Here is a 23,790-nt window from a genome sequence, read left to right as displayed (position 1 = left end):
CGTTGGTCGTATCTGTCGATCTGTTTTGAATGTTCGTGAATTCGCCTCGTCGCCCTCCGCTGGTGAACTTTTTTCTTCACAAAATTTCTCCCCAAGCTAATTCGATATTATATTCATATTGACGCTTCAAATATCTTAAATATCAAAGGTTCAACAGAATCCCTCCTTTTAAAACCCTTCGCTAAACAACAGTTTCAGAGCTGTATTCAGTGGAAATCGCGGGCGCTTAAATGAACTCTTTCAGCCTTGCAACCCACAGAAGTTTGACTTAGTGCCCAGGCATGCCTAAGAATCTAATAGAAACTCATATCCCTTGTGGACTTTTCCTCAGATAATATTATTATTCCTTCGCGGTTGATAGAGCTCCGGTTCGGACCTCGAAGTATTGAGCATTTCGTCTGGGGGCATCTCTGGGTTTATACACTCTAGAAATCCTTTTCTTTATGGCGGATAGGTTGCTGGCCACGTCAACCCTCCATTAAATATAAGATTTATTTTGGGTAAAGAGCCCTCTTGAGGTAATATTTCTGTGGTGGTTTCATAAAACGAACTTCTGCGTCGGCGACTCGATGTTTGAAAGTAGCGCTCCTCGTCGACGTCGGTGCTCCTCCTCCTCGAGCTCGACCGTCAACATCACATCAGTAAGGGCCTATGCCACGTCAGTGAGAACCTCTGCCACGTCACCTTTGCATTGTTGACGTGTACCAGAGCCATGTCAGCACGGAACTTTGTATTAAAAACGTTGAATGTTTGAAACTCTTGAAATTGGAGTCATGCCTACTGCGCTAATGGCAATAGTATATAAAGTGTGGCAAACCGTCTGAGACCTTTAAGCTGGTCTCCCATTTTATCTTCACAAACCTAAATCCTTTCCCTCTGGTGAACAGATATCTAAATCTGTGACCTAAAGTTTATACTCTTTATATTACAATACAATATTACATAACAAATAACTAAAACGTCTTATATACCCATGTACTTTACCGAGAATACTAACATCATTTATACCTCCAAGGTTTCGAAATGTTTCCGCACGCCCAGCGAGACAATTTTAGTCTGTCGATGTATATTATCCTTGCAATTTGCATATCGTGTGTTGGTAGCATTATTGTCTGCCTCGGGCTTAGCTTATACTATGACACCCAGAAGGCATCTTGTCAACCGATAATTACAACACTAGCAGAAACTTATCCCGTAGTCTGGGAACGAGCTCGAGGCGTCGACTATCCCGTAGCCACCCCAGGTTCAAATCCAGTGGCGCTTATATCCGCCAACAGCATTATTACAGTGACGGCGACAGTCACCCACCCAGCCTGCCAAATAAATGCAACAAACAGCAGCACGGCGGTACCCGAGACCGGGCACGCTCGGAAGCTATTCACATCTATCCTCGACATCCCCGCCGGATTCTGCCGCTGGGGGTATCGACTCGTTTCGAAAATACTCGGCTCGTTCTCTACCAAGCTGAAGGTTCTCATGAACATAGAATTCAACATTCTCCCGCTACGGAGCGATCAAGAAGAGGTTTATGTCATAACACATCTCCAGGAGTACGATTATAGGCTCGACATCCATCCTGTCCGCGCCTGTATTTCTGTTCTCGAGTTGGTAGGATGGGATAGACCTGCTCAATTCCTCCGCTGGTATTTTCAAACTCGCGGGCGCGATGCTCTGCAGCTGGTAGTAGGAGCATAGCGCTTTGTGCTTTATTAGGTTTAAAAGTATGATACTTCTTTAGTTATATTATATTTCTGACCCCGGGAGGGAAACACCCTTCCGAAACTATAAACCAGGTGCCACAAAGTGCTGATGCCTGTACATATATATAGCTGTGTTACTGGATTAGAAAAAGACCACGAAAGCGTTGAAACCGAAGTCGCGAAAGAGCGACGGGGGAAAATAAAGAGAAAGAGAAAAGAAAAGAAAACCAGAGAGATACCTGAAGAAATAAATATCTTAAGAAATAAAGATACATATATACCGAATTCCATAATAAATGGAAGAAATAAAAAACGACGGATCAATCGGTTAAGACTTAGCCAGATTGTATATATACTTCACAAGAGAGGGAATGCAAAGGGGCACAAGTTTTCATTTGTAATTGCTGCACTTTTCTCCTACATTTTATTGTCTTCTTCTTGACTGTCCTGTTTCCGATTGCTTAATATTTGGCTAATTTGTTCCACCTTCTTCCACCATGATCGTTCACTCGCATTGCTTTGTTTCGTTTGATTTTCTTCTGTTTTATCGATTGTGTTCTGTCAGTATCCTTCGGCCTTCCCGTCTTTTCATTATGATGTTAGCATATAGACCTCTCTGATTTCAGCCTTTCGGCGTCCTTATTCTTACGCATCGCGCACTTCCAGTTTTTCGATTATCATTGTTTTTTGTCGTATTACTCTCAAAAGCTACATGTTATTATCAGTTCAAATATTCAACAACACCGGTCTTGATCCTGCTCCGTAGGAGTATCAAGGTAAGGTTGTCGTCTAGCCTAACCAATCAACCGTCGCGTCGACGGTAATCCCAAAATGGTTTGTCTTTCCGCTGCTATCCAACTTGCGGCAAGAATCCGAGAGAGAAAACGCAGAGTAACTAAGCCCCAGAGCTCTCCTAGCTTTATGGCCGGATGACTTGATATTTTCCGAGGAAGACGCCGGGGACTTGACTTAATCTAAAGAAAGTCATATGACCAAAGAATGAATTCCCTGAGAGATAGAAAGAATTAGATCTAAAAGTACCAATATGAGGATATTACCAATGATGTCATTATGCATGTGCTCCTAACCAAAAGTCTCAGAGCTGACAGCTGCAGCCAAGCTCAAGCTAGTCCGGCCGATAAGCTTCAATTCTTCGGACAGAGACCTAACGTTATACATCTTTACGCCCTTTAATATGTACCGCTGAATAATCCATCCGTTAGCCTTAATGCCATCCCGCTACCCGGTATCTAAGTTAACCCCTTTCGAATGCTTCTGTGACGTCCTTCTAGCATCGATTTTTACAAAAAAACTGCCGGCCTATAACGTTCTAGCTTCATCATGATATCAACTAGCTGCGCTTTTGACTATACCGTTCTAGGGTCTAGCTACTCAGTCAAGAAAGATAAGCTCCGACCACCGAAGCAATGACAGAATAGACCAGCAGACCAAGGATTAGTAAAGAAGGCTTCGGGGCGTATACATGCGCTTGTACCCCTTACTCTGAGATCGATGCGATATTCGGAGGATATTCGATTTGAACTGAGCTCCTGGTTCTTTCGGTTTCTGGAGAGGGTGTGAGATCATATAATCCGGGGTACCTAATATTTCTTTGTAAGTTAGGATTTGAAATAGGTAATCTTAAATCTTGGAAAGAGTCATAGATAGATAAGGGGCTTTTTGATAGAGAAAGGAAAGGTATATAAAGAGCAAGGGAGTCGAGGTTTAGTTTCGATATCATCATTTTTTCGGAATACAACAGAGTAAAACACATTTATACTACGATTTAAAACTGCCATATACGATACGAAATAGCTATCAAATATCCTACGAAGATTACTATCGTCGAACAAGAAAGAATATTCTTTAAAACGCTATTATCAGCTTATTCTTAAAACCCGAGCTACAAACAACATCTAAGAAACACTTGCTCAAAATCGAATAATTTCTACGTCGATTTTAGACACATACACTCGAAGAGTACTACAAACTTATAAACTATGGGCTCCCATCATCATCATCATCACCATAGCGAAGGTATTCCCGTCCCCTCGAATATATCTACCTAAAAAATTTATTACTGATAAACAGCAAAAGACTCAAATAACCGCCACGAACACAAAGGCAACCGCTCCCACGAACTCCTAGCCGGTGCCGCCGCCTTCGCCGCCTTCCACGCCTTCGAAGCTCATCAAAAATCCCAAGGAAAACCTGTCTCCCACGCTCTCGCAAAGGAACTCCTAGCCGCATTCGCAGCCGCAGAAGTCGAAAAGCTTATTGAAACAAAAGGAAGAGAGAAGTGGGATGAATATAGATCGAGATCGAAGACCAGAGATGAAGTTAGGGAGAAGACTAAGGATATGTATAGAGAGAGGTATGAGGGGATAACTGATGGGTATGATGATGAGGTTGAGGTTGGAGGGCATAGGCGTAGGCACAGGGAGATTGAGGGGCCGAGGAGGAGGAGTGAGCATAGTCGTGAGAGGAGGAGGAGAGAGGATACGGCGTATTATTATTAGAGATATCTTGTATCCTTCTTTATGATCTTGCCTTTTTGTTAGTGCTACGACCGATACCTACTTGTTATTTTGACTTAGAAACGTTACACACGCATGTATTATAATCGAATGAAGTTTAGAAGAGGATCTAATCTTGAGACTTTTAAGAGAAATCGACGGTTTCTATAGATGTGTTGTGTTGTTTGTGCGGCGGAATGTAAAAAATTCTGTGCGACAAGCTCGAAACCTTCGATTTGATATTCAGCCGGCAAGATTCCAGATCAAGCGCAGGAGCTTCACCTTCACAAATCAATACCTATGCCCTATCTACCAGCCTATCGTCTCTCGTAATAACCATCCGACAATCGATAATTCTCAAAAATTCCACAGCCATGGCTCCAACATCTGCTTCAAGCGGCCCCGCCAAACCAGTTATCACCCCCCCACCACCCACTCTAGACGAAGACACGATCGACGACCTCCTCTACTTCAGCCGTACAGGCGAATTATCCGACCTCAAAGAAACCATATCCGAGCTCTCCAAATCCCTAAACCGATATGCCCTCGAAATACCCGCCTCAGCAGTCGACCCTTACAGCAGGAACACATGTCTACACATGGCAGCGGCGAACAACCATGTCGAGGTTGTGGAGTACATATTATCATTAGAGCCACCGCCGTTGTCCACACCGGTTGCACATCCTGAAGTTTCGTCTTCGAATATTACTACTACTTCGAATATAACATCGGATGGAACAACGATTACGGTTCCGTCGCCGTATCTACATACACTATTGAACTTCCCAAACGAAAGTGGGAATACGCCGCTACATTGGGCTTGTTTGAATGGACATATTCAGGCTGTGAAGGCACTGGTGACGGCTGGAGCCGATCCTGGAGTGTTGAATGCTGCTGGACATGATTGTGTGTATGAGGCTGAGGTCAATGATAAGAGTAATGTGGTGGAATGGGTCTTGAACTTTGCGGAGGGATTGGAAAGTGGAGTTGGAGTGGTTGGGGACGAAGAAGGCGGTGAGAAGGAGCAGGATGGTACGGAGCAGAAGGATAATGCAGATGTTCTGAGGGATGAGGGGAGCCATCATGAAGAGAAGAAAGAGGGGAAAGAGAAGGACGGACCGGCTGGGGTTGCAATCGAGAAGCTTGATATCTCAGACAAGGAGCCCGCTATACGGTGAACAACTTGACTCGATAGAATAAAATAATTGAATATAAAAAATTGAAAACAGCACTATAACAGGATTAAGTGCATTACATACTTGAGTTCTTAAGTGCTTACCTAAGTGGGTGCTTAACTATCGATTGAGTAGGGGTCGTGCGGTTTACAACTTCAAGATATATATATTTTTAGTAGCCAGCTTAACTAACGTTGTGCCGTTAATACCTAATCTCCAGAGGATATGAGATGCTCGCTGAGTCGAGGAGTTGTTTTCTTGGTGGATTTCCCGGGACAACACAAACGTCCTCGTTTGCTTTGTTTGTCATCTTATGCCTACCTCTTTTGTCAATTTTGGTCCAGTCACATGACCTCGCAACCTTTTCGATGCCGCGTTGCTGAACACTGTTGCGGGCTGGCTTGGTCTCCAAATAACACGGACAACACGGGCGTGATAACCCTTCATGTGGTGGCAGCTCAAGGTTCATGAGACAATTTGTATATGTAGATGCTTATTACCTAGTGATTAATTAAAATATCGACATATAACCTCCGTAATTTATGTAGTTTTTACATTTCGTTTTGGTGGGACAGCACCCGTCCTAGTACTATATTTGATTTTGAGGTCGTTACGGATTGAAGAAATATTATGAGAGATACTGGAAATGCTGGAGCTTTTGAATTGCTTTGAAGAATTACCGTATACGCGTAGTTTTGGAATTGCTAGGGGATGTTCTTACAGAGGGAATCATCGTTTTCATTGGTAATTGGTTAGACGTCATTACTATATGGAGGTTGAATTTCGATTCACAGCGGATTAGTCCAGATGGTATTATCAGAAAACGACATGCAGGCCTGGCTTGCGCACATCGGTCTACACGGCTGGTTTTTGCCAGTTGTTTGAATCCCATCCTTTGGCTAATGAACCGAAATGTCCGGTAGAGAGGACATGTCGACATGGAAACGCGTGCACACAGCCACAACTACTTCAGTGGTGTTATACGGCTGGTCTCGTGCCAGTCGACGAGTTTTATACGCCTTAGCTTTTTGCCAGCTGACTACTTGGGTGGTTTTACATGGCTGTATAATTAAGGCTTGTATACAGCGTGCAACGGATGTAACAGAGCTAGAAACAAATTAGCCTCGAGTCGAAGCTAGAGACAAATCTAGGAGAATGGGTGTCCGGATGACATTACCTAACCGGCCATACATCATCGGCAAGTACCGACCTGAGTTACTTGCGTACTTACATACTTAGTCAGCTTATAAGTAGCACGATAGTAGGTCGTATGATAATGATCTCTGTCTACCGCCTGATATAACACTAGCTGATATCATCTGGCGGAGGGAATCGAGGTTGCACAGAAATACAATGCTATCTATTAGATTATCTACAGGCGGCATTGCACCTAAAGTCGACATTGCATTGTCCAACCAGAATTCTGCATCGGCCCATGCAACTGCAACTTCGCTTAAGCCGTGCGCGTTTGTCGAATTGAATCGAAATCGAAATCGAACGGATTTCGATTTTGCGCATTAGTAGGATATTGAGCAAGTGCAGGTCCAAATGCTTGCAATGCTGTCGCTGGACTTCGAACCGACCCAAACCAATGTCCCATCGAATAGCACACAAATATGTTCTGGTGTCGAACAAAGCATGAGCCTGCGGCACCCAGGACAGCTTGTAAATGGCTGTCGCCGTTAAAAGCTGAAGTTTCAGAAGCGAGCCAATTGGAACAGCCGATAAACATTTTGCATGTGCCGGATTTTCTTGTGTAGCCCGCTCCCGTCCCACCAGCGACTGAAACCTTTTCCAGGGCAGTCTTTTTTTTTTCCCTTCGTTTCACAGCAGAAATTTCTTCAATGTTTCTTCAAAACGGCAGCTGCATGGTACTTTCTAATCGAATTCTGAAGTGTGGCTTTTGGCCAGCTGGACGTGTGATATCTTGACTAAGAATTTACGTATTCTGGTTATGACATTAGCTAAATATTAACCAGACGTAAGTAGTTAACTGGATCTAGGATTAAGTATAACCCGTCTGGCCATGCAGAGCGGTGGCGTTGGCGCTATCATCGGTGCTCTGGCCGGGGTCCGGCTGAAAGGCAGCTCTTGAAGAAGGAAACCAGCGACCGAGGCGAAGTCTCTTGTTCTGACTCTTCTTCTTTTATTTTCCATCGTCTTGCCACAGACAGGCTACTCCGTATATACTCCGTAGAACCGTCGATATTAATTCATGTTTACGTTTGCATACCGATAACCGGCGAAGCCAATGATATAACCTAGAAACCGGCCACCAGGTTCGCCGTCAGGGGTGCGTCTTGTGGGCAAATCTAATCCTAAACTTCGGCAATGAAGTTCGCAAAGTACGTAACGTCTTTCGCACAGAGTCTAAGCTCTTTTCTCTAGATCCCGTCGTCGTCGCCAAACGATTAATTCTAACCTTCCGTATCCAGGCAATTGGAAAATAATCTTGTGCCGGAGTGGCGCATAAAGTATCTCGACTACAAGGTACCTACTATCTACTCCAAGTTCTCTGTGCTGCCGTTACTGTACTGACAAATTTTGGTGAACGAAAAAAGGGCGCAAAAAAGAAACTCAAGACCGTACAACGCGCCATTCGAAATGCCGAAGATGCTAGTGCATCTACTATCGGGCATCCATCGCCTCGTATCGCAGCCGGTATAACCCAAAGGTTTCGCTCAGGTTCGACCTCGCAGAATGCAGCATCATCGTTAAAGCAGCATTTACCATCGCCGATAAACGATACGAATGGAAGTCACCCGACACCGAGAAAGTCGGCAACTAGTCCGATTACACCGGTTCACAATGGACTGGTGCATTCTCCCGTTGTTGGTAACTTGACTCCCGGCCAGCGGAAACATCTCCAGCAGTCGGTTTTGAGTATTCAGGAGGACGAGGGGGAGGACGAATACGATGAACGAGCGCCTGCATCTCGCCGGGGTGCGATGACACCCGATGACACCGCCTGGAAGGCCGCAAAGAACGAGGAAGGCGATGAAAATGAACGCCGACATCTCAATCCTTTGCCGGAGGCTGGTCAGCGCCCTCCAGGAAGTGGTGGATACGGCAGCATATCGCCCGGACCTGCGACTCTACGTCTAGCAAACCTTACCGGCATACCCAGCAAACCATCATTACCGCCAGCCCTAGATCTCCCGGAACCTGCACGACCGTTGGAAGACCGGACGTCTATGTCCATACGACGGGCGCGTACCTACGATTCTTCACTTTCATCACTTGGCACCGGTCCACCGAAGGGCGAGCGGACACCGCGATTCGTGGTACATGATATTCATGATGGGGATGTAGAACCTCATACCGTCCTCCCGACGGATGATTATGGGTTGAAACCTTCTACTCCTCAACGTCCTTCCAACTCCCGTAGCGAGAGCTACCCGATTTTCAAGAATGTCTTCGATACCTTCCGTAACCGGGTTTCTAACTCTCACCGACGCCCGGCGTCTCTACCAAACATCCGAAACGCCCAGATATATCTCGAAATGACAGAGGACGCCCAAAGGGAGTTCTTCAACTACCTAGCCGAGCAATTGCAAAAGATCAATGCATTTTACATAGAAAAGGAAACGGAAGCCAAAGATCGTCTAGCGCGTATAGAACACCAAGTCTCCATAATGACCCGAAATCGTATTATAGAAAAGGAAAGGGAACAACGTGCACAAGCCGAACTCAGTGCGACTCCTAATTTCGATTGGAAGCATCCGAAGGGGATCGTTTCATCGGTGAAGAAACGAATATCAATGGATACCAAAGGGAACATTTTCAAATCAAATCCCAATTTGGCTGAAGATGATACCGCTAGTCGTCCGACAATCGCAAAGCTAGCCAGTTCTGCCCTCGAAGGCGCAGCCGGTCCAGCCCAACCGGCCCATCGCGCGACGACTGATCCTTCGGTGGATGATTACGCTCGACGCACGCAGACCCAACACGTTCGCTATAAGACCGCGAAACGAAAGCTGAAGATTGCGCTAATCGAGTATTATCATTCACTCGAGCTTCTCAAATCCTACTCCTTACTAAACCGAGAGGCGTTCCGGAAGATCCTCAAGAAGTTTGACAAGACGGCGCATACGCACATAGCCAGCAAATACCTAGAAGAAAAAGTGCACCCGACAAGTTTTGCCAGTTCGGAAGAGATCGAGAAGTTAATCGCTCGAACAGAGGATATCTTTGCTACGCATTACGAAAAAGGAAGAAGAAAACATGCCGTTGAACGTTTGAGGACTCGAGAACAAAGGTTCCCTGCTTCGGGGGCTGTTTTCCGGGCTGGGCTATATCTGGGCATGTCAATAACATTACTGATACAGGCGTTATACCAAGCCTTCTATAGACTGGAAGACAGATATGGCATGCGCCATGATGAGCAAGTTAGTTATTTGCTACAGATATGGGCAGGCTTTGCGCTTCCGACGATATTCATGTTGCTGTTTAGTGTGTGCTGTAGAGCGTGGGTGAGAGCTCGGATCAACTATGTCTTCATCTTCGAGTTTGATACTAGGAATAAACTCGATTGGAGAGAGTTATTGGAGGTATGGCTTTCCTATTATCCCAGCCACATGTGGAGTAGGGTTTGCTAATGATTGTGAGAATACTAGCTTCCGGCCATGTTCGCCTTCGCACAGGTGCTACTGATGTGGTTCTGTTTTTCAACGTTTTGGGGCGATGGATTCGATAGAATATGGTTCCCGGTGATATATGTAGGACTCGTATTAGTGGTGTTTTTTAATCCGTTCAAATTTGGTTACTTTCACACCCGAAAGTGGCTGTTATACACACTAGTAAGTTTCACCCACAGGACATACTATAGCTACCCCGCTAACATGAAAAACCAGTATCGTCTCTTCTGGGCCGGCTACTACCCAGTCGAATTCCGAGACTTCTGGTCCGGCGATATCTTCTGCAGCCTAACCTACACCATGGGCAACATTCCCCTCTTCTTCTGTCTCTGGTCCGTAAACTGGGATACACCTGGCCAATGCGACTCCTCGCACTCTAGACTTCTAGGATTCTTCACGGCACTTCCATCGATATGGCGTCTTCTACAGTGTTTTCGTCGTTATCATGATACCCGGAATGCATTCCCGCATTTGGCGAACGCGGCGAAGTACGGGTGTGGTATATTGTATTATATGACGTTGAGTATGTGGAGGGTAGATAAGGGGAATGATGGTATTAAAGCGGCGTTTATTATTTTTGCGGGGGTGAATGCTTTTTATGCTTGTGAGTGTCATTTACCATCTAGCCTCTGGCGTACCGGTAGTAACCATATTTTTCTTAAAGCAACATGGGATCTCCTAATGGATTGGTCCCTCCTGAATTGGTACGCTCCGAACAGACTATTACGAACAGAACTAGCCTTCCGAAGACCGATAGCCTACTACCTCGCCATGATTGTTGATCCGATCGTAAGGTTTAGTTGGATATTCTACGTGATATTTGCAAATCAGGTGCAGCATTCGGCGTTGTTGAGTTTTATGGTTAGTTTGGCGGAGGTTGGGAGACGGTTTATTTGGTGTTTTTTTAGGATGGAGAATGAACATTGTGCGAAGTATGGATTTCCCCCCCTTTTCCTCTCTCTTTAAATTTTTTTTTTTTTTTTAAGGTTGTCTAATTGACATCTATTTCTTGATTTTAGTGTCAACAAATTCCGAGCTTACAAAGACGACGTTCCATTACCTTACAATATCCCACTCCCATCAATGCTCTCCCGCCACCGCCGTACCTCCTCCGCCGCCGGTAGAGCACCAGGGATCTCAGCCGCCCAAGCAAGAGTAACAGGCGCAGAAGCCCGCGTAGAAGAAGAAATCGCTGCAGTAAGCGGCACACCCCTCCACACCGGTAGAAGACCTAGTACCACCAGTAAAACCTCCGCAGCAGGGATCGGCCCCAGTGCAATGGAAGCGGGTGGTTTACCACCCATGGTTGTTGGTGGAAGACCTCAAACGGCGGAGATGTTACCTGACCGTACACCGTTGTTGAGGGCGTATACATTGATGACTACTGCCCACGCGCAGGATTTTGAAAGAAAGAGACCACCGACTGGAGCGGGTGGCGGTGATGCTACGTTGGGTGGTGGTGGAGGGGGTGGGAATGCAGCCGAGAGGTTTAGAGGTTACCTTACAAATAACGGGTATGGAGACGATGACGACGATGAAGATGATTATAGCGAAAGTGAGGAAGGTGATGGGAAGAGGAAAGGTGAGGAGTATGGGAGTGAAGAGTATGCTAGTAGTTTGGCGGATGAAGCGGTGGAAGGGATGGCAGGGTTGAGTCTGAGGAGGACAAGGACGGGGGGGAGGGGGAGTATGGAGGTTGAGAGGGATGGTGGTGGTGGGGCTACGGCGACGGGGTATAGAGGGACTGGAGCGGTGTTGATGAGTCCGGCGGGGTTACAGAGGCAGGGGGGTGTGCAGAATAGTCCGGGGATTGGACCATCAAATCAGGCGGCGTATGCGGCGAGGGATTATGAGAGGAGTGGGAAGGGGGCGGGGAAGTAATATTTTTGAATGGTTTAATGGTGGGATGGTATATACAATTTTGTCTTTCGATTAGATCTTTTTTTTTGCAGATTGGGATGTTATTTTTTTTTTAAATGTCGATTTGCATATATAGCGGTTTGGACCATTTGGATTCAGTTTGTTTGACGCATAGCAATCTAGCGCGGGTGGGGGTGGGTTGGCGAAAACGAATACCATTGTTTTTATATTTGAATAGATCAATCGACATGTTTAGATTTGAATACAAACGAACGGTATAGCATAGTATAGTGTGTCCCAGATATTGATATTGCAAGATATAAGGTGGTAGAATTCTACAGGCCCGGAATATGGGGTATGCCGCCTTTGGTCATTCATGTACGGTAGCGTTAACGTCGATTTATCTTAGCCTCAAGACCAACTATCTAAGAACAGGGCTTTTGCATACGGCCGAGTCCTTCATGACTATCGATAAATAAGTATTCGGTTCTCTATACCAACGCTAAAGAAGATACAATGCCTAGTGTTCAGTACAACCTCCGAGGAGATCATGGGATGATAATAACAAGTACAACGTCTTAATTTTCGAGGGAGGTTCGTAACAATGGTAGGCGTAAGACAGGGGGGAATAGATACGGTAAACAAGTAAACATGAAATACAGTAACTACCCATCTTCATACAGCATAACCCGAGCAAGAGATGGATGGATACAAATGAGAATAGGAGGCCTAGGAAAATAGCATATTAGCTAAGAAGGAGTTGAAAAAAGAAATCGAAACCTAAACGCCGGGTTATCATGCAATGCCTGCTTTCTAGTCAATCTTAGAACAAGAGATTCGTAAGGGGGATGCGAAGTGACTTTTTCGCTGTTTTTTCGTATCGAGTTAGGGATCGAGTGTTCGTGAGAAGTTGGGTTGGTGAATAGAAAATCGAGTAAAAGGTCGGGTCGTCAATTGTAGTTTAGGAGGAGGTGTTATGGTTGTTGTGAGGATCCTGCTTGGTTTACAGCAGGTGCAGGAGCTACGGGATGCCCGGGTGGGATACTTTTGCAAATTTCCGGATCGAGTTCCCAGTAGGAAAATTCTGAAAAGGGTCATTCATTTAGTATTATTCTAGGGCATCGGGCTAGGTATGCAGATTCTCACCATTCTTTCTAAAAACACATCCCCATTTCTTGTCAGAAGGAGGACCCAGGCGATTACAGTAGCTGTCCATGAAGTTTTTAAGCATGGGCTTCGTTGTACCGGCGAACCTATAATCGAGGGAGTTTCTTTGTGGTTAGAAAAAAGTTTGTCTTGGGGCTGATACAGAATCAGACCAGCAAAAAAAAAAAAAAAAAAAAAGATCTTCCGACCTACATTTTTTTAAGGGCCTCAAGCATGGCTACTTTGGTAGCATCATTTCCTACTATGAAACTATGACACTTTTCCAGTGATTCATACTCGAATATACCACAGTAATCGATGTGGTGGTAACCCCTAAAGAATACGTAGTGCTCTTGAGGAGAAATTCCAAATGCTCGCGCAAACTCGGCGTCCGCTAGGGAAATAAGGGGGACGGGACCTTTATCCTCCTGGAGTTTGAACATGGCAGCTCTAGCTGTTGGGTCCTTTATGCTTTCGATATATGGTTTTCCGTCCCGATAATGTGTCGCATAAGGGGATCTATCGTACATATTATAGGAGGTCGGATTTCGAGTGCGTGGAAGGTTTTGTCCATATTGGAGAATAACTTGCCCACCTGGATTTTGGGATGGTCCAATCCTTTGTGAGACTGACATTGCGGGTTGCAACGTAGAACCAGGTTTTAAAGGTGTTGCGCCGTGCGATTGTCGTGGTGCCGCATTCCACCAGGTGCTCACTTTCTCAGGCGCCACTTGTGCCGCCCTCGGCTGAGCCGCCAACTTTCGTTTGTCTACGGTCCAGTACTCCTTGGAGAATGGGTTAATGGGTGTTGTTCCACCCTCTTAATATAAATTAGATCCCCTGTAGACTCCGTCGCGTAGGCTGGGGTTGAGACAGGCCAACTTACCGATCAGAATCCCGATCTTGTAGTGCACCAATTCATCAGATTGGGGGAATTCACCATCCCACATTAGCCCTGACGCAGCAGGAATTAAGGGCCCTGCAATGTTTACTTTCTTCTTGACAACTTCATCTTCATCATCGAGAAAGTCATCCATTTCATCGGCACTACCGGTTTCCATGGGATCCTCGTCTTCTTCACTCATGATATCTTCGCCATCGTCGTCAGGCTCCTGGACCCACTCCGCCTCTGAATCATAATCATATTCAACGCCAGGCAAACTTCTTTGAAACGGGTTTCTACCTTTGCGGAGGCCAGAGGTGGTAGGAACTCTAGTATATGTGCCCCGGTAAGCAGGGCGGACGTCTTCGGCGTATTTTAGGATTTTTCGAGAGAGCCTCTGAAGTTCTGCAACGTAATCTGTATCGTCCGCCTTCCTCGTGCCAAAGATATCTGGTACGGGGGAAGGGTTAAGTCCAGCCAGGATTTGTTTCGTTGAAAACTTCGGGATTCTTCCTTTCTTCCATTTTGAGGGTGGGAAGCCAAAGAGGACCTTGAAATCCGATGGCGAAGGTTTGTCTGGGATGGTGGAATCCACGATTATCCGATTACCAGTGCGTGGCTGGCCGTCAATATCCATCTCATCAGAAGACCCAGTGTTGAAAAGAACCCTATCCATCACCTGGCAGCTGTCCTCAACGACAACTTTGGCGAGCGTTACCCCAGGTCTAACAAAGAATGGCTGAAACGTCTTAATGTAGTCACTTTTGTTATCACAGCTAACGGGGCCATCGATCATGTCAACATCGGGAGCGGTAGTGCCTGGGATGGGCTGCAGAGTAGGGTTGTCACTAGTCTTTATACGAGCGGTTGTCGGCGGTGGAACGGTTGAAGCTGAAGCTGGAGCCGCAGCTGGAGCCGGAGCGGCTTTGCGCGTAAAGAAGCTATCCATACGTAGTTGGGCCTAGTCATTTCATCTGGTCAGCGCCATGGCTCTCTGACGATATCCAATTTCGCTATTTTGAAAAGAATTCCATAAACTTACCCTCTCTTTCTTCTGTTTCTCCTCCTCCTTCTTAGCTTTTTCTTCCTCCTTCTTTGCCTTTTCAGCCTCCTTCTTAGCCTTCTCTTCGTCGCGCTTGGCTTTCTCCTCGTCACGCTTGGCCTTATCTGCCGCTTTTTCTAGATCTTTCTTCGCCTTCTCTTCATCCTTGAGTCGTTTCTGTTCTTCCTTCTCCGCTTTCTATAACGAGAACATCAGCAACCTAAAACCAAAATCCAAACCAAGAAGCTATGACCTACAATCTTGGCTTTCTCTCTCTCTTTTTCCTCCTTCCCTCGCTTTCTCTCCACTTTCTCTTTTTCCTTCTCCGCCTTTTCAGCGGGCGTTAGCTTCGTTCTCTTCTTAGCTGGTGGATCATTCTTCCCATCCAGCTCGAGATTAGACAGCTTTTTGGTGGCCTCAGTGTCAGGCGGAGAATTTACGGGAGCCGGGGAGACAGAGCGTTTCCTGGGAGGAGGAGAAGGTGAAGGAGGGCAAGAGGAAAGCGGACTACTCGGTTCGATGGCGTAACGAATCGATGCCATCGTATCACCTTGGCCCGGCTCGGATGTCATTTTTGCGAAAGGATAGGGAGGATCTGACAGCTGTCGCTGCTACTGCTGCCACAGAATGCACGAAGAGGTCGCTTGCTATTGCTGCTGCGCACGTGGGATGTTAGGAACCGCTCTCTTGAGGAATTTTTATATCGGGGAGCTACCTACAGCCACGGCTATCAAGGACAGGAAGATAATAGCCCAATCCAAGTCATAAAAATAGGTCGTAGATGAGGGGTCGTGAGAGATGATGCGGGGAGATTTTGGAGATAGTGATTTGGAGTGGTTGATAAAAACGGTATTTGTTTTGGAAGCGTCGAAACTGCTTGCAGTGACAGGAAGGCGCGCTGGTGGGCTTAAGCTGTCCCTGCCAAGACCTTCAATTTACGCGTCTCCTAAAAGGGAAGGGCCCGCGCAACGCACATTTTCCAACACAGTCACCACCTGCACCAGTTTCTACTCACGAGTGCTCAAGTCGACTATTTGCGAAATCAAAGAGCAAGGATATGAAAGGAAGGTTCTAGGAAGCTGTGCTAAATAAATTCGTAAACTAAGTGCCTACTGCAAAGCTGAGATCAAATCTTGAATTTTTTCTCAAACTAGATTGAAGTATTAACTACCTAAGTATTTACCAAGCTATACAAGGCTTGATTACCCCTGCACTTGATATTGCAATATTGGTTATCAACTTAAGTATATATACCCATAAGCTGGAGGACCTTCTGGCAAGACAAACATACACTCTAAGATGAAAATATAGAGGTTATATTTTATTCACACCAGTAGGTATGCTATAGAATTGTTACAAGCGGGATGATAATACTCTCTGAAACGGTCTATCAACTTTTCAGATTCCAATTTAACGTAAAGTTTATAGAATTGAATCTGGATAGCCGTTCACGGAACCGATTGAAAGCTGCATAAGCTTTATGTTAAATTCATCCCATGCATGTCAACATCTCAACCAACCAACAGTCAGAGCTGAAGAAAAGTTTATTAGAAATTCTTTCGAACATACATAACACTATCATGATTGTCTCCACAAAATGATTCCTATACAACTAGCACTGTTGTCAGTCGCATCAAACAAGGCTGTGGCATAATTAGCACACTCTCCTCATCAACTCGGCACTTTCGTAGATACAAGCTCAAATCAGTCTTCAACCAGGAGCTTGTTGGCACCATACATGCCTTAGCGCAGCTCTCGTCTCCGTACATACCACTATATTCTATGCTATTCCAGCTAACAGCTAGCCACCTCTGATCGTTATTTGTCAAAGGTCTCTGAGTTCAACGCAAAAAATACAACAGCCACTCGTAGAATCAACTTCCAAAGTGTTGCTGAATCCCTGCTTTGTGTGAGAGTCAGTAGTGAGATCTAAGCTTGGCGTACGGCGTGAGCCTACATAGAACTTCCATGCTTCTGGCTTTTATGGGGCCGGGTAATATAAATTTCTTAGAATCTCAGTTCACATGTTATATACAGGGGCTCGCAGCAATGAAATTGTATGTCCCAACAATTCAAGTATGCATTAAGATATGTACAGGGTCATGATATAGACCGATGTTTTAATTTATATACAGGGTAATTAATGTCAGTATTCTGCTGATTGCATTAATCAAAAATCCGTATTTTGATTCTCTCCCATCCACAAGCTAAGCAAGCCCAAACATCCATACCTAACGCCGACTCGAAAATATCCTTATATTGCAATGTCGGCTCAGCGATGCAGTGATATTAATGATGTGATTTTGATGTAAACGTATCACTTCTATACTTTACAAAGCCGTTAGCGCTAAGATATCGAGTGGGCAGTTCGCTTTCTAAACTTACTGTAAAATGCAAACAAAAAAAAACAAGCCAACACGCCAAATTTTACTTGAAGCCTTCATATTGGCATCTTCCTCATGCGGCTCTTTGGAGAAGTGAGAAGAGGAGAGGGTTCTGTAGGCTGGAGCTGCCTGACCGACTGCGCGGCAGCTCGATGGGGCTCGAAACCGGGGTGGGACAAGTGTGGATGGAAGATATTATGCTATTCGAGATAGCAACTTGGTATCGGAACGATGCAATCGCAGTGACATCCGGAGCGGACCCGGATGAAATAGACCATCTTCGACGAAGAACCATTTTGTTAAGTGTTTTTGAGCGTGGCTATAGATCTATGAAGCTGCGAATTAGTAACCTTTTCCTTGCTCATAACTGGTATGGTTGACTAGTTAGTTTACTTACTTAGATTTGGGATAGTAGGTCGTATATGACCGTAAGGAGACTGGCCTTCCGAGGTATGATTTTTTGGATGGTAAAGCCTAGAAAGCGATTGGACGAGTGTATGTGATCGATCCCCGGTTTTAGGTGGCATGTGTTACTTATATTTTCTGGAGGAAGGGAGGGCGGAATCGGATGGTGGATATGGGGTATGGGGAAGACAGATCCGGCTTTTGCTTGTAACAAGATACTCCAGATTAATCCGGGCTTGCGCGAAGGAAACCATCCGCCACCACGCTCCTCCGACAAAGAAAAGCGGCTTCCCAGCCGGCTGAAGGAAACCCATGAAATTACAGGGTTGAATAAAAATTTGCAAATGCAATGGGTTGTGCCTTAGCCAAAATCCCGCCGCCAAGGTTTTCCCTGGAGATGCGGATTTCACGGGACTAGAAGCACCGCACGGATCAAGCATGGTTATGCAGGTATGCTGTATGTGCTATTTTAGCAAAATGTTCTATTGTGGGTCCAACTGGTATTCCATAATCTCTCCGGCACACCGGTGGGGCGGAGGCGCTATTAGAATTTTACTGCTTTTAACAGGGATAGGTCGACATTGTTCAAACAAATGTGACACTTCTTGTGTTATAAAGGCTAAGTGGAGTTATTCGGCCGCCAGCGGTTGAAACTTAGACGAGATTTTCAACCAAAGGCAGCTATGGAGGCCTTTTGCTGACGGACAGCTAGACTTTCCTTATCATATGATTTTATAATACGATTTTTGAAATATCGGATGTATTAATATATAAATATCGAGGGCTCTTTCAGAGACACTTGTTTCTTGATCTTTCGGACTCAATTCGCTACACAATGTTCCAGTCCACGTTATGGTCACCTGCTTTTTGGAATAACGCTCAGGCCTTGGCCAAAGCTTCTCCACATAGTTTGTCTGTTCGCAATCGATTTTGGAAATCGTATGCATCGCCCAGCACAGCACGGACAGCAGATTCCAGTGCAGGCAAGAATCTTGTATCATGAATAAGTCTTAGCTCCAAATTTACAAGTTCCATTGTGGTTGTCGGGATTTGTTCCGTCAAAATTGTCAAAACGCAAAAGCGTGGCGTGGAGGCCTCATTTCCAAGATTTTCCACCTTGACAACGCATCACCATGGACAGTTTTGACATTGATGCGCTTGGTGCATCGACGCGACGACATCGCGTAATGTTACTTCGTCGAGGTAGGATGAAGGCGATTTTGAGTGATTCAAAACTACGATGGATCAGGGGGAAAGCTCAAGAGTGGAGTCCTATAACTATGGCCCCACTCGTCGTTTTAAACCAAATCTCTACTTGCGTCCTCAAAAGCCTGCATTTGTGATGGGCTGCATCAGGTGTCCTATGAACCCAACTAACCAGTGTTCTTGCACACATACATACATACATACATACATACATACATACATACATACACACATACATACATACACACATACATACATCACATACATACATACACACATACATACATACACACATACATACACACATACATATTGGAGGAGTTTTTCATCTCGAGGACCCATTTTACGTCTTAGCTCGATTATATACCCTTGCTAGCAATGTCTCCCTTGAAACCCACTGTGGATTTACAGTGAGGATCGACAGATATCTTCCATCGAAGCGAGAGTGCGGGGTAGTTCAAAGCGAAAATCTTTCCTCTGAAGAGCGGGTAATCTCCACTCTGGGGAAGGAATCCGTCTGCAGGGTCTGTAAGCATGCACTGGCGCTTCAGACTCTCCATTTGTAAATCTTTTCCACAGGGGTTTAAACGTGCATAGCTCATGTTCATCTGACCCGTTCTCGGACTTCGAATGAAAACCGAAATCTAGACGTTTTCCCTTTGCAAGCAATGATATCAAATCGAAATGGTGGAGAACTCAGGCAAAACTAGTTTGAATATTCGGGCCTGTGCGGTTTCCCCGTATGACACTCAGACCAAGATAACGGGAAAAAATATAGTCCGCGTGACGCTCGCATTTTCACGGATTAACCACTGACAGAGTACAATGACTTTGTCACTTTATCATATTATTATTTTATTGATTCGCCCTCAATTACTATGTGAGCTTCAACATTAAAATATTTGAATATAGGGCCAAATATGTGGATGTGATCCAGATCAGGGGTAGAATGTCCGTTCAACAGATGGAAAGCAGACAAGCACTGCCAGGGAATCGATTATGCCTAGTTTCGGCCCGACATTATAAGTAGCTGTCTAATCCTGGAGTAATAAAATTCTCCTAAATCTAAATCTGTGATTCTAACAGACTGGTCGCCACAATGGGATGACTCAAAAAACCGTCGTATCCACATCCCCATTCAGTAGCAAATTTTTGCCCCATTACCTATGAATTAAAACAGGATTTCGTATGCTATTACCTAAGTATATTCCAATAGTCAAAAGACTAGATATGAAGACAGCCGTTATCCGTGAGGCAATTGTGTAAATGAGCACTCGAATAGTATCAGGAAAAAAGTCTTAACGTTCACTGGAATCCAGTGCCAGCGCTATAGCATGGCGCCAGTCTAGTCATCAAACTTTCCACATTCTTCCAAAATTATCGATATCAAAGCGCCAGGTTTCCTTCAATTAATCTTGGAATGCTCGCTGTCCAAGCAATCGGGATATTCGGAGCAAGTATGGTGGTGATGTGGAATCATGATACGCACACTGCCTGTTTTAGTCTATAAAATATCCTAGGGCTTAAATACAACAAAATACCGCCATCCATAGCTTCGGAGATAGGAGAGGTTGGATGCACCCAATGTATGCAACTTAAGAAACTGGTAGCTATTGCTATTGTGATCCGAGCTTTCAAGCGAAATATAGCTGGACAACTTCGATGTTACATGCATGCATGGCAGCCAGCTTGGTCTCCGTCTGTATGTTGGGAAACATACTTCAAGCGTTGCCAGAATGACTTATTTCTCTCGTGAATTTAGGCGAGAGACATTTTGATATGCACCCGCTACATGTATGGAAGTTCCAGGTGGCAGACCCTGTGCATGCATCTATCAACTACATGTTACACCAAGATACACCAAGAAGTTTCTGACCAGCATCCGATAGCGGCCGGCAACCCCTTCCGTGAATAGGGTGCTTAGATTTTCTCTCGAAGCCTTGCTCTGAAATCTGAAAATGGCAACGCAATTAAATCGATTGTCAGGCCTCCCTAAACAAGCACAGGACATGAACAAGTTGGTGAGGGGTTTAGTGAGTTTTAATTTCAGCCCCCTACCACGTCTACCAAGGTATGAAACATTTAAACAACATAGCCAAAATACCATTGATGCATCTACCTAGGCTATAATCCGGTTTATGGATTTCCTGCGCTGCGCTTGGGTGTTTAGCGAGTCTTACGTCAAAATATATTAAATACAAGTATGGATTTACAGGCTACCCGTCCCAGGAACAGCAATACTCAGGCACATTTGCATTGTCTCTGGGCACGGGAAGTTCCAATCTCGCCAGGCTTATTCTGCAATGTGCCCCTTGCGGGAGGCTTTTTGGATTCGTCTTTTGGTCTAGATATTCGCACTTAACGTCACGAGAGAGAGAACATGTAACCTCCAATAGCAAATTTTGCCGAAGCCGCTACACTTAACTGCAGGAATTAATTGCTGTGTGATATACACCATAATTGTCAAAGTTTCATTTGATGAAATGGACGCAGTAAGACGGCTCAGCTCAAATGAAAGTGACCCAAGCTTTTGCTATCAAACCCCCGAGAAAAGTGCTGTTATCAATGCGTTCAAAAGCACAGGCCATACTTTACCGTACCCCGGCAGCTGAATACGACCCATGGTAAAATACGAGTACACAGAACTTTGACAAATTGGTGTTGTTAAATGGATCCTTCAATTGCTTTCGGATGGAGTGGATCCGATGAGAGGCCGAGCAACTCAATTTAACTGTGAATTTCCAGAAAAGTCTTGCACAAAAAAAGAATGGAGCACCCAAGTACCAAGATCCCGATATCTAGGCCGAGCCGAAAGTTTATGCTATGCAACATTGCATAGCGGCCGCAGTTAACAGTATCCGAGGGTTGAGTACTCCGTATATGAGACTCGCCTATCTCAAAACGAACTAGGATCCCCGTATGTGATAACTGGCTACAAAACTAAAAGTCGCCAATGACCTGATTTACCAATGACAATATTGAGATAACTCGTGGCGTCAATATCAACTGATAGTCGGTTAAATACGAGAAACAGAGTTTGAACAGAAATCGTTCCTGCTTTTGTATCAATCTATGTATACAAAGACCATAACTTCGTTCACACCATGTCGCCAACCCCTTGCTATGAATATATACAACTGAATATTAAAATTATGTCATGAAAAGAGCCAATGGCACGGCTCATTAGCTCTCGGTGAGGAATCATAAAAAGAAATAAAAACTGAAAATACTTTGCAAGGAACCCAAGCCGTATAGCTCCCAAATATCCCAAATTCAAATCCGTGGACCCAAAAACAAATGTGAGAAGGAAATCGCCCGAGGGTAAGAATTTAGAACTACACGCGGTCAAGCATACAGGTTTCGCAAATCAGTCCTGCATCCTAGAATATTCCTCCCCTTTGTAATTCGTGATAGGGCTCCAAACCTTAACATTTGGCTCTGGCTTCTCAGTATTGGAGTTTCTTGGGTAATCTCCAAGCTCAGAGGCATTGGTGTTTCCTTCCTCCTCGCTAACAATGCTTGGTTTTCCATGTCCCTTATAGCTGGATGAACCCTTGGAGCCTTTGCTGACATCAGTACCATCGGAAGTACGCGAAATGATTCTTGGGATGTGCTTGACAACAAGTGCGCGAAGAGCAGGAACACAGGCGCAGATGAGGGCAAGGTTCATTTCAACACTAGAACAGAATGTTAGTAAATCGTAGAAACGTGAATGCCGCAAGGGAATAAGATGCACTTACATAGCCCAAGCATTGATAGGGTCACGAGAGTCGTTTCCATCTTCGTTTCCATAGTACAAGAATCGACGGATTGAAATAAGCCTCATTATAGATCCGACACAGGCAACCAAACCAACACCGAATGTGCAGACAGCAAGGATACGTTCTCGAGTGTTCAACTGGAGTTGCCAAACCATTGGGATTGGGATCAACCAGATGACGACGTCAGTGAAAATGCCAACTCCACCCACGGCCATGAGAACAGTCATTTGGTCGAGTGGACAGCTCATGTTGTTAGAAAGATCGACCATATGATCCCAGAGATTCGGAGTAGTGCATTGGTAAACCCAAAGGAAGACACCGCACATGGCGTTGGCGAAGCAGATGAATCCGGTGACGTAGACGCTGATGCGGAGCGGCCTCCAGGCAGAGAGTTGGTGATAGAAGAGGAGCAATGAAACCTTGATGGCGAAGACTGCAATCGGATAGGTGAATGTCAAGATACCCCATGCTCTCTCATAAGCACGTGCTTGGTCGAAAGTTTGATCGCAGTAGAATCCCCAGCCGCCAACTACAAATTTTCATGTTAAAATCCGTGTCATATTGATTGAGGTTTATAAATGGGTAGTAATGACTTACCAGCAGTGCTCTCATGTACGGCGAGTCCACCCCACGCGACGATTAGAACATAAGCAAACAGGGTCGCCCAATCGAATGCCTGCAGCTTTCCAGCGATTGAGATACGGGACCAAATTCTGAGAGCAAGAGCAATCGTGGAAACAGCGGTGAAGGCAGCGAATACAGGGATAATGAAGGTATGGACCCTTGGGTGCGGTGCCAAGGTCAATATATCCGCATAGACGGGTGCGATGTCGCTAATGTTACCCATCATTGCTTCGAATGTCATATAGAAGTCTTCACTCCAGCCTGTTTCCGCGAGAACGTCTGCCGGGCTTGGAGTGTCGGTTGTGAGGTAGTACTTCGACAACCACTCTAAGATGTTGCCACTCGGAACGCTTTGCCATTTGGCAGCAGCGTTTCCTGCAAAGAACATACATAGTGAACCAGTTGTTTGGATATCCACCTCAGTGGGGACGTAAGGTTCGTCAGAAGACAT

At 45.2% G+C, this 23,790-nt stretch overlaps 5 protein-coding genes across 5 annotated transcripts; 3 read left to right on the top strand and 2 right to left on the bottom strand.

The window, feature by feature from the left end:
* Positions 1–3,700: 3,700 nt before the first annotated feature.
* Positions 3,701–4,219, top strand: DFL_008381 (uncharacterized protein; the record flags this gene model as incomplete). Its single annotated transcript, XM_067638105.1, has 2 exons — positions 3,701–3,737; positions 3,798–4,219. 2 exons carry the CDS (start codon positions 3,701–3,703, stop codon positions 4,217–4,219), a joined length of 459 nt encoding a protein of 152 aa, XP_067486028.1.
* A 371-nt stretch (positions 4,220–4,590) lies between these two features.
* DFL_008380 (uncharacterized protein) lies at positions 4,591–5,394 on the top strand (the record flags this gene model as incomplete). Its single annotated transcript, XM_067638104.1, has 1 exon — positions 4,591–5,394. The coding sequence occupies one exon, from the start codon at positions 4,591–4,593 to the stop codon at positions 5,392–5,394; it is 804 nt and encodes a 267-aa protein (XP_067486027.1).
* A 2,328-nt stretch (positions 5,395–7,722) lies between these two features.
* On the top strand, positions 7,723–11,909 carry DFL_008379 (uncharacterized protein; the record flags this gene model as incomplete). The annotated part of the gene is made up of 7 exons (XM_067638102.1): positions 7,723–7,736; positions 7,827–7,881; positions 7,953–9,941; positions 10,008–10,190; positions 10,245–10,632; positions 10,693–10,960; positions 11,048–11,909. 7 exons carry the CDS (start codon positions 7,723–7,725, stop codon positions 11,907–11,909), a joined length of 3,759 nt encoding a protein of 1,252 aa, XP_067486026.1.
* Positions 11,910–12,862: 953 nt separating this feature from the next.
* DFL_008378 (uncharacterized protein) lies at positions 12,863–15,531 on the bottom strand (the record flags this gene model as incomplete). Its single annotated transcript, XM_067638101.1, has 6 exons — positions 12,863–12,972; positions 13,035–13,141; positions 13,248–13,854; positions 13,921–14,878; positions 14,960–15,157; positions 15,217–15,531. The coding sequence occupies 6 exons, from the start codon at positions 15,529–15,531 to the stop codon at positions 12,863–12,865; spliced, it is 2,295 nt and encodes a 764-aa protein (XP_067486025.1).
* Positions 15,532–22,283: 6,752 nt separating this feature from the next.
* Positions 22,284–23,790, bottom strand: DFL_008377 (uncharacterized protein; the record flags this gene model as incomplete). The annotated part of the gene is made up of 4 exons (XM_067638100.1): positions 22,284–22,289; positions 22,379–22,631; positions 22,695–23,244; positions 23,313–23,790. The coding sequence occupies 4 exons, from the start codon at positions 23,788–23,790 to the stop codon at positions 22,284–22,286; spliced, it is 1,287 nt and encodes a 428-aa protein (XP_067486024.1).

Source organism: Arthrobotrys flagrans (assembly GCF_004000055.1).
Source record: "Arthrobotrys flagrans strain CBS H-5679 chromosome Unknown unitig_1, whole genome shotgun sequence".
Classification (NCBI taxonomy): Eukaryota; Fungi; Ascomycota; class Orbiliomycetes; order Orbiliales; family Orbiliaceae; genus Arthrobotrys; species Arthrobotrys flagrans.
Note: the sequence above shows the minus strand (reverse complement) of the source record. Positions and strands in the feature narration are given on the sequence as shown.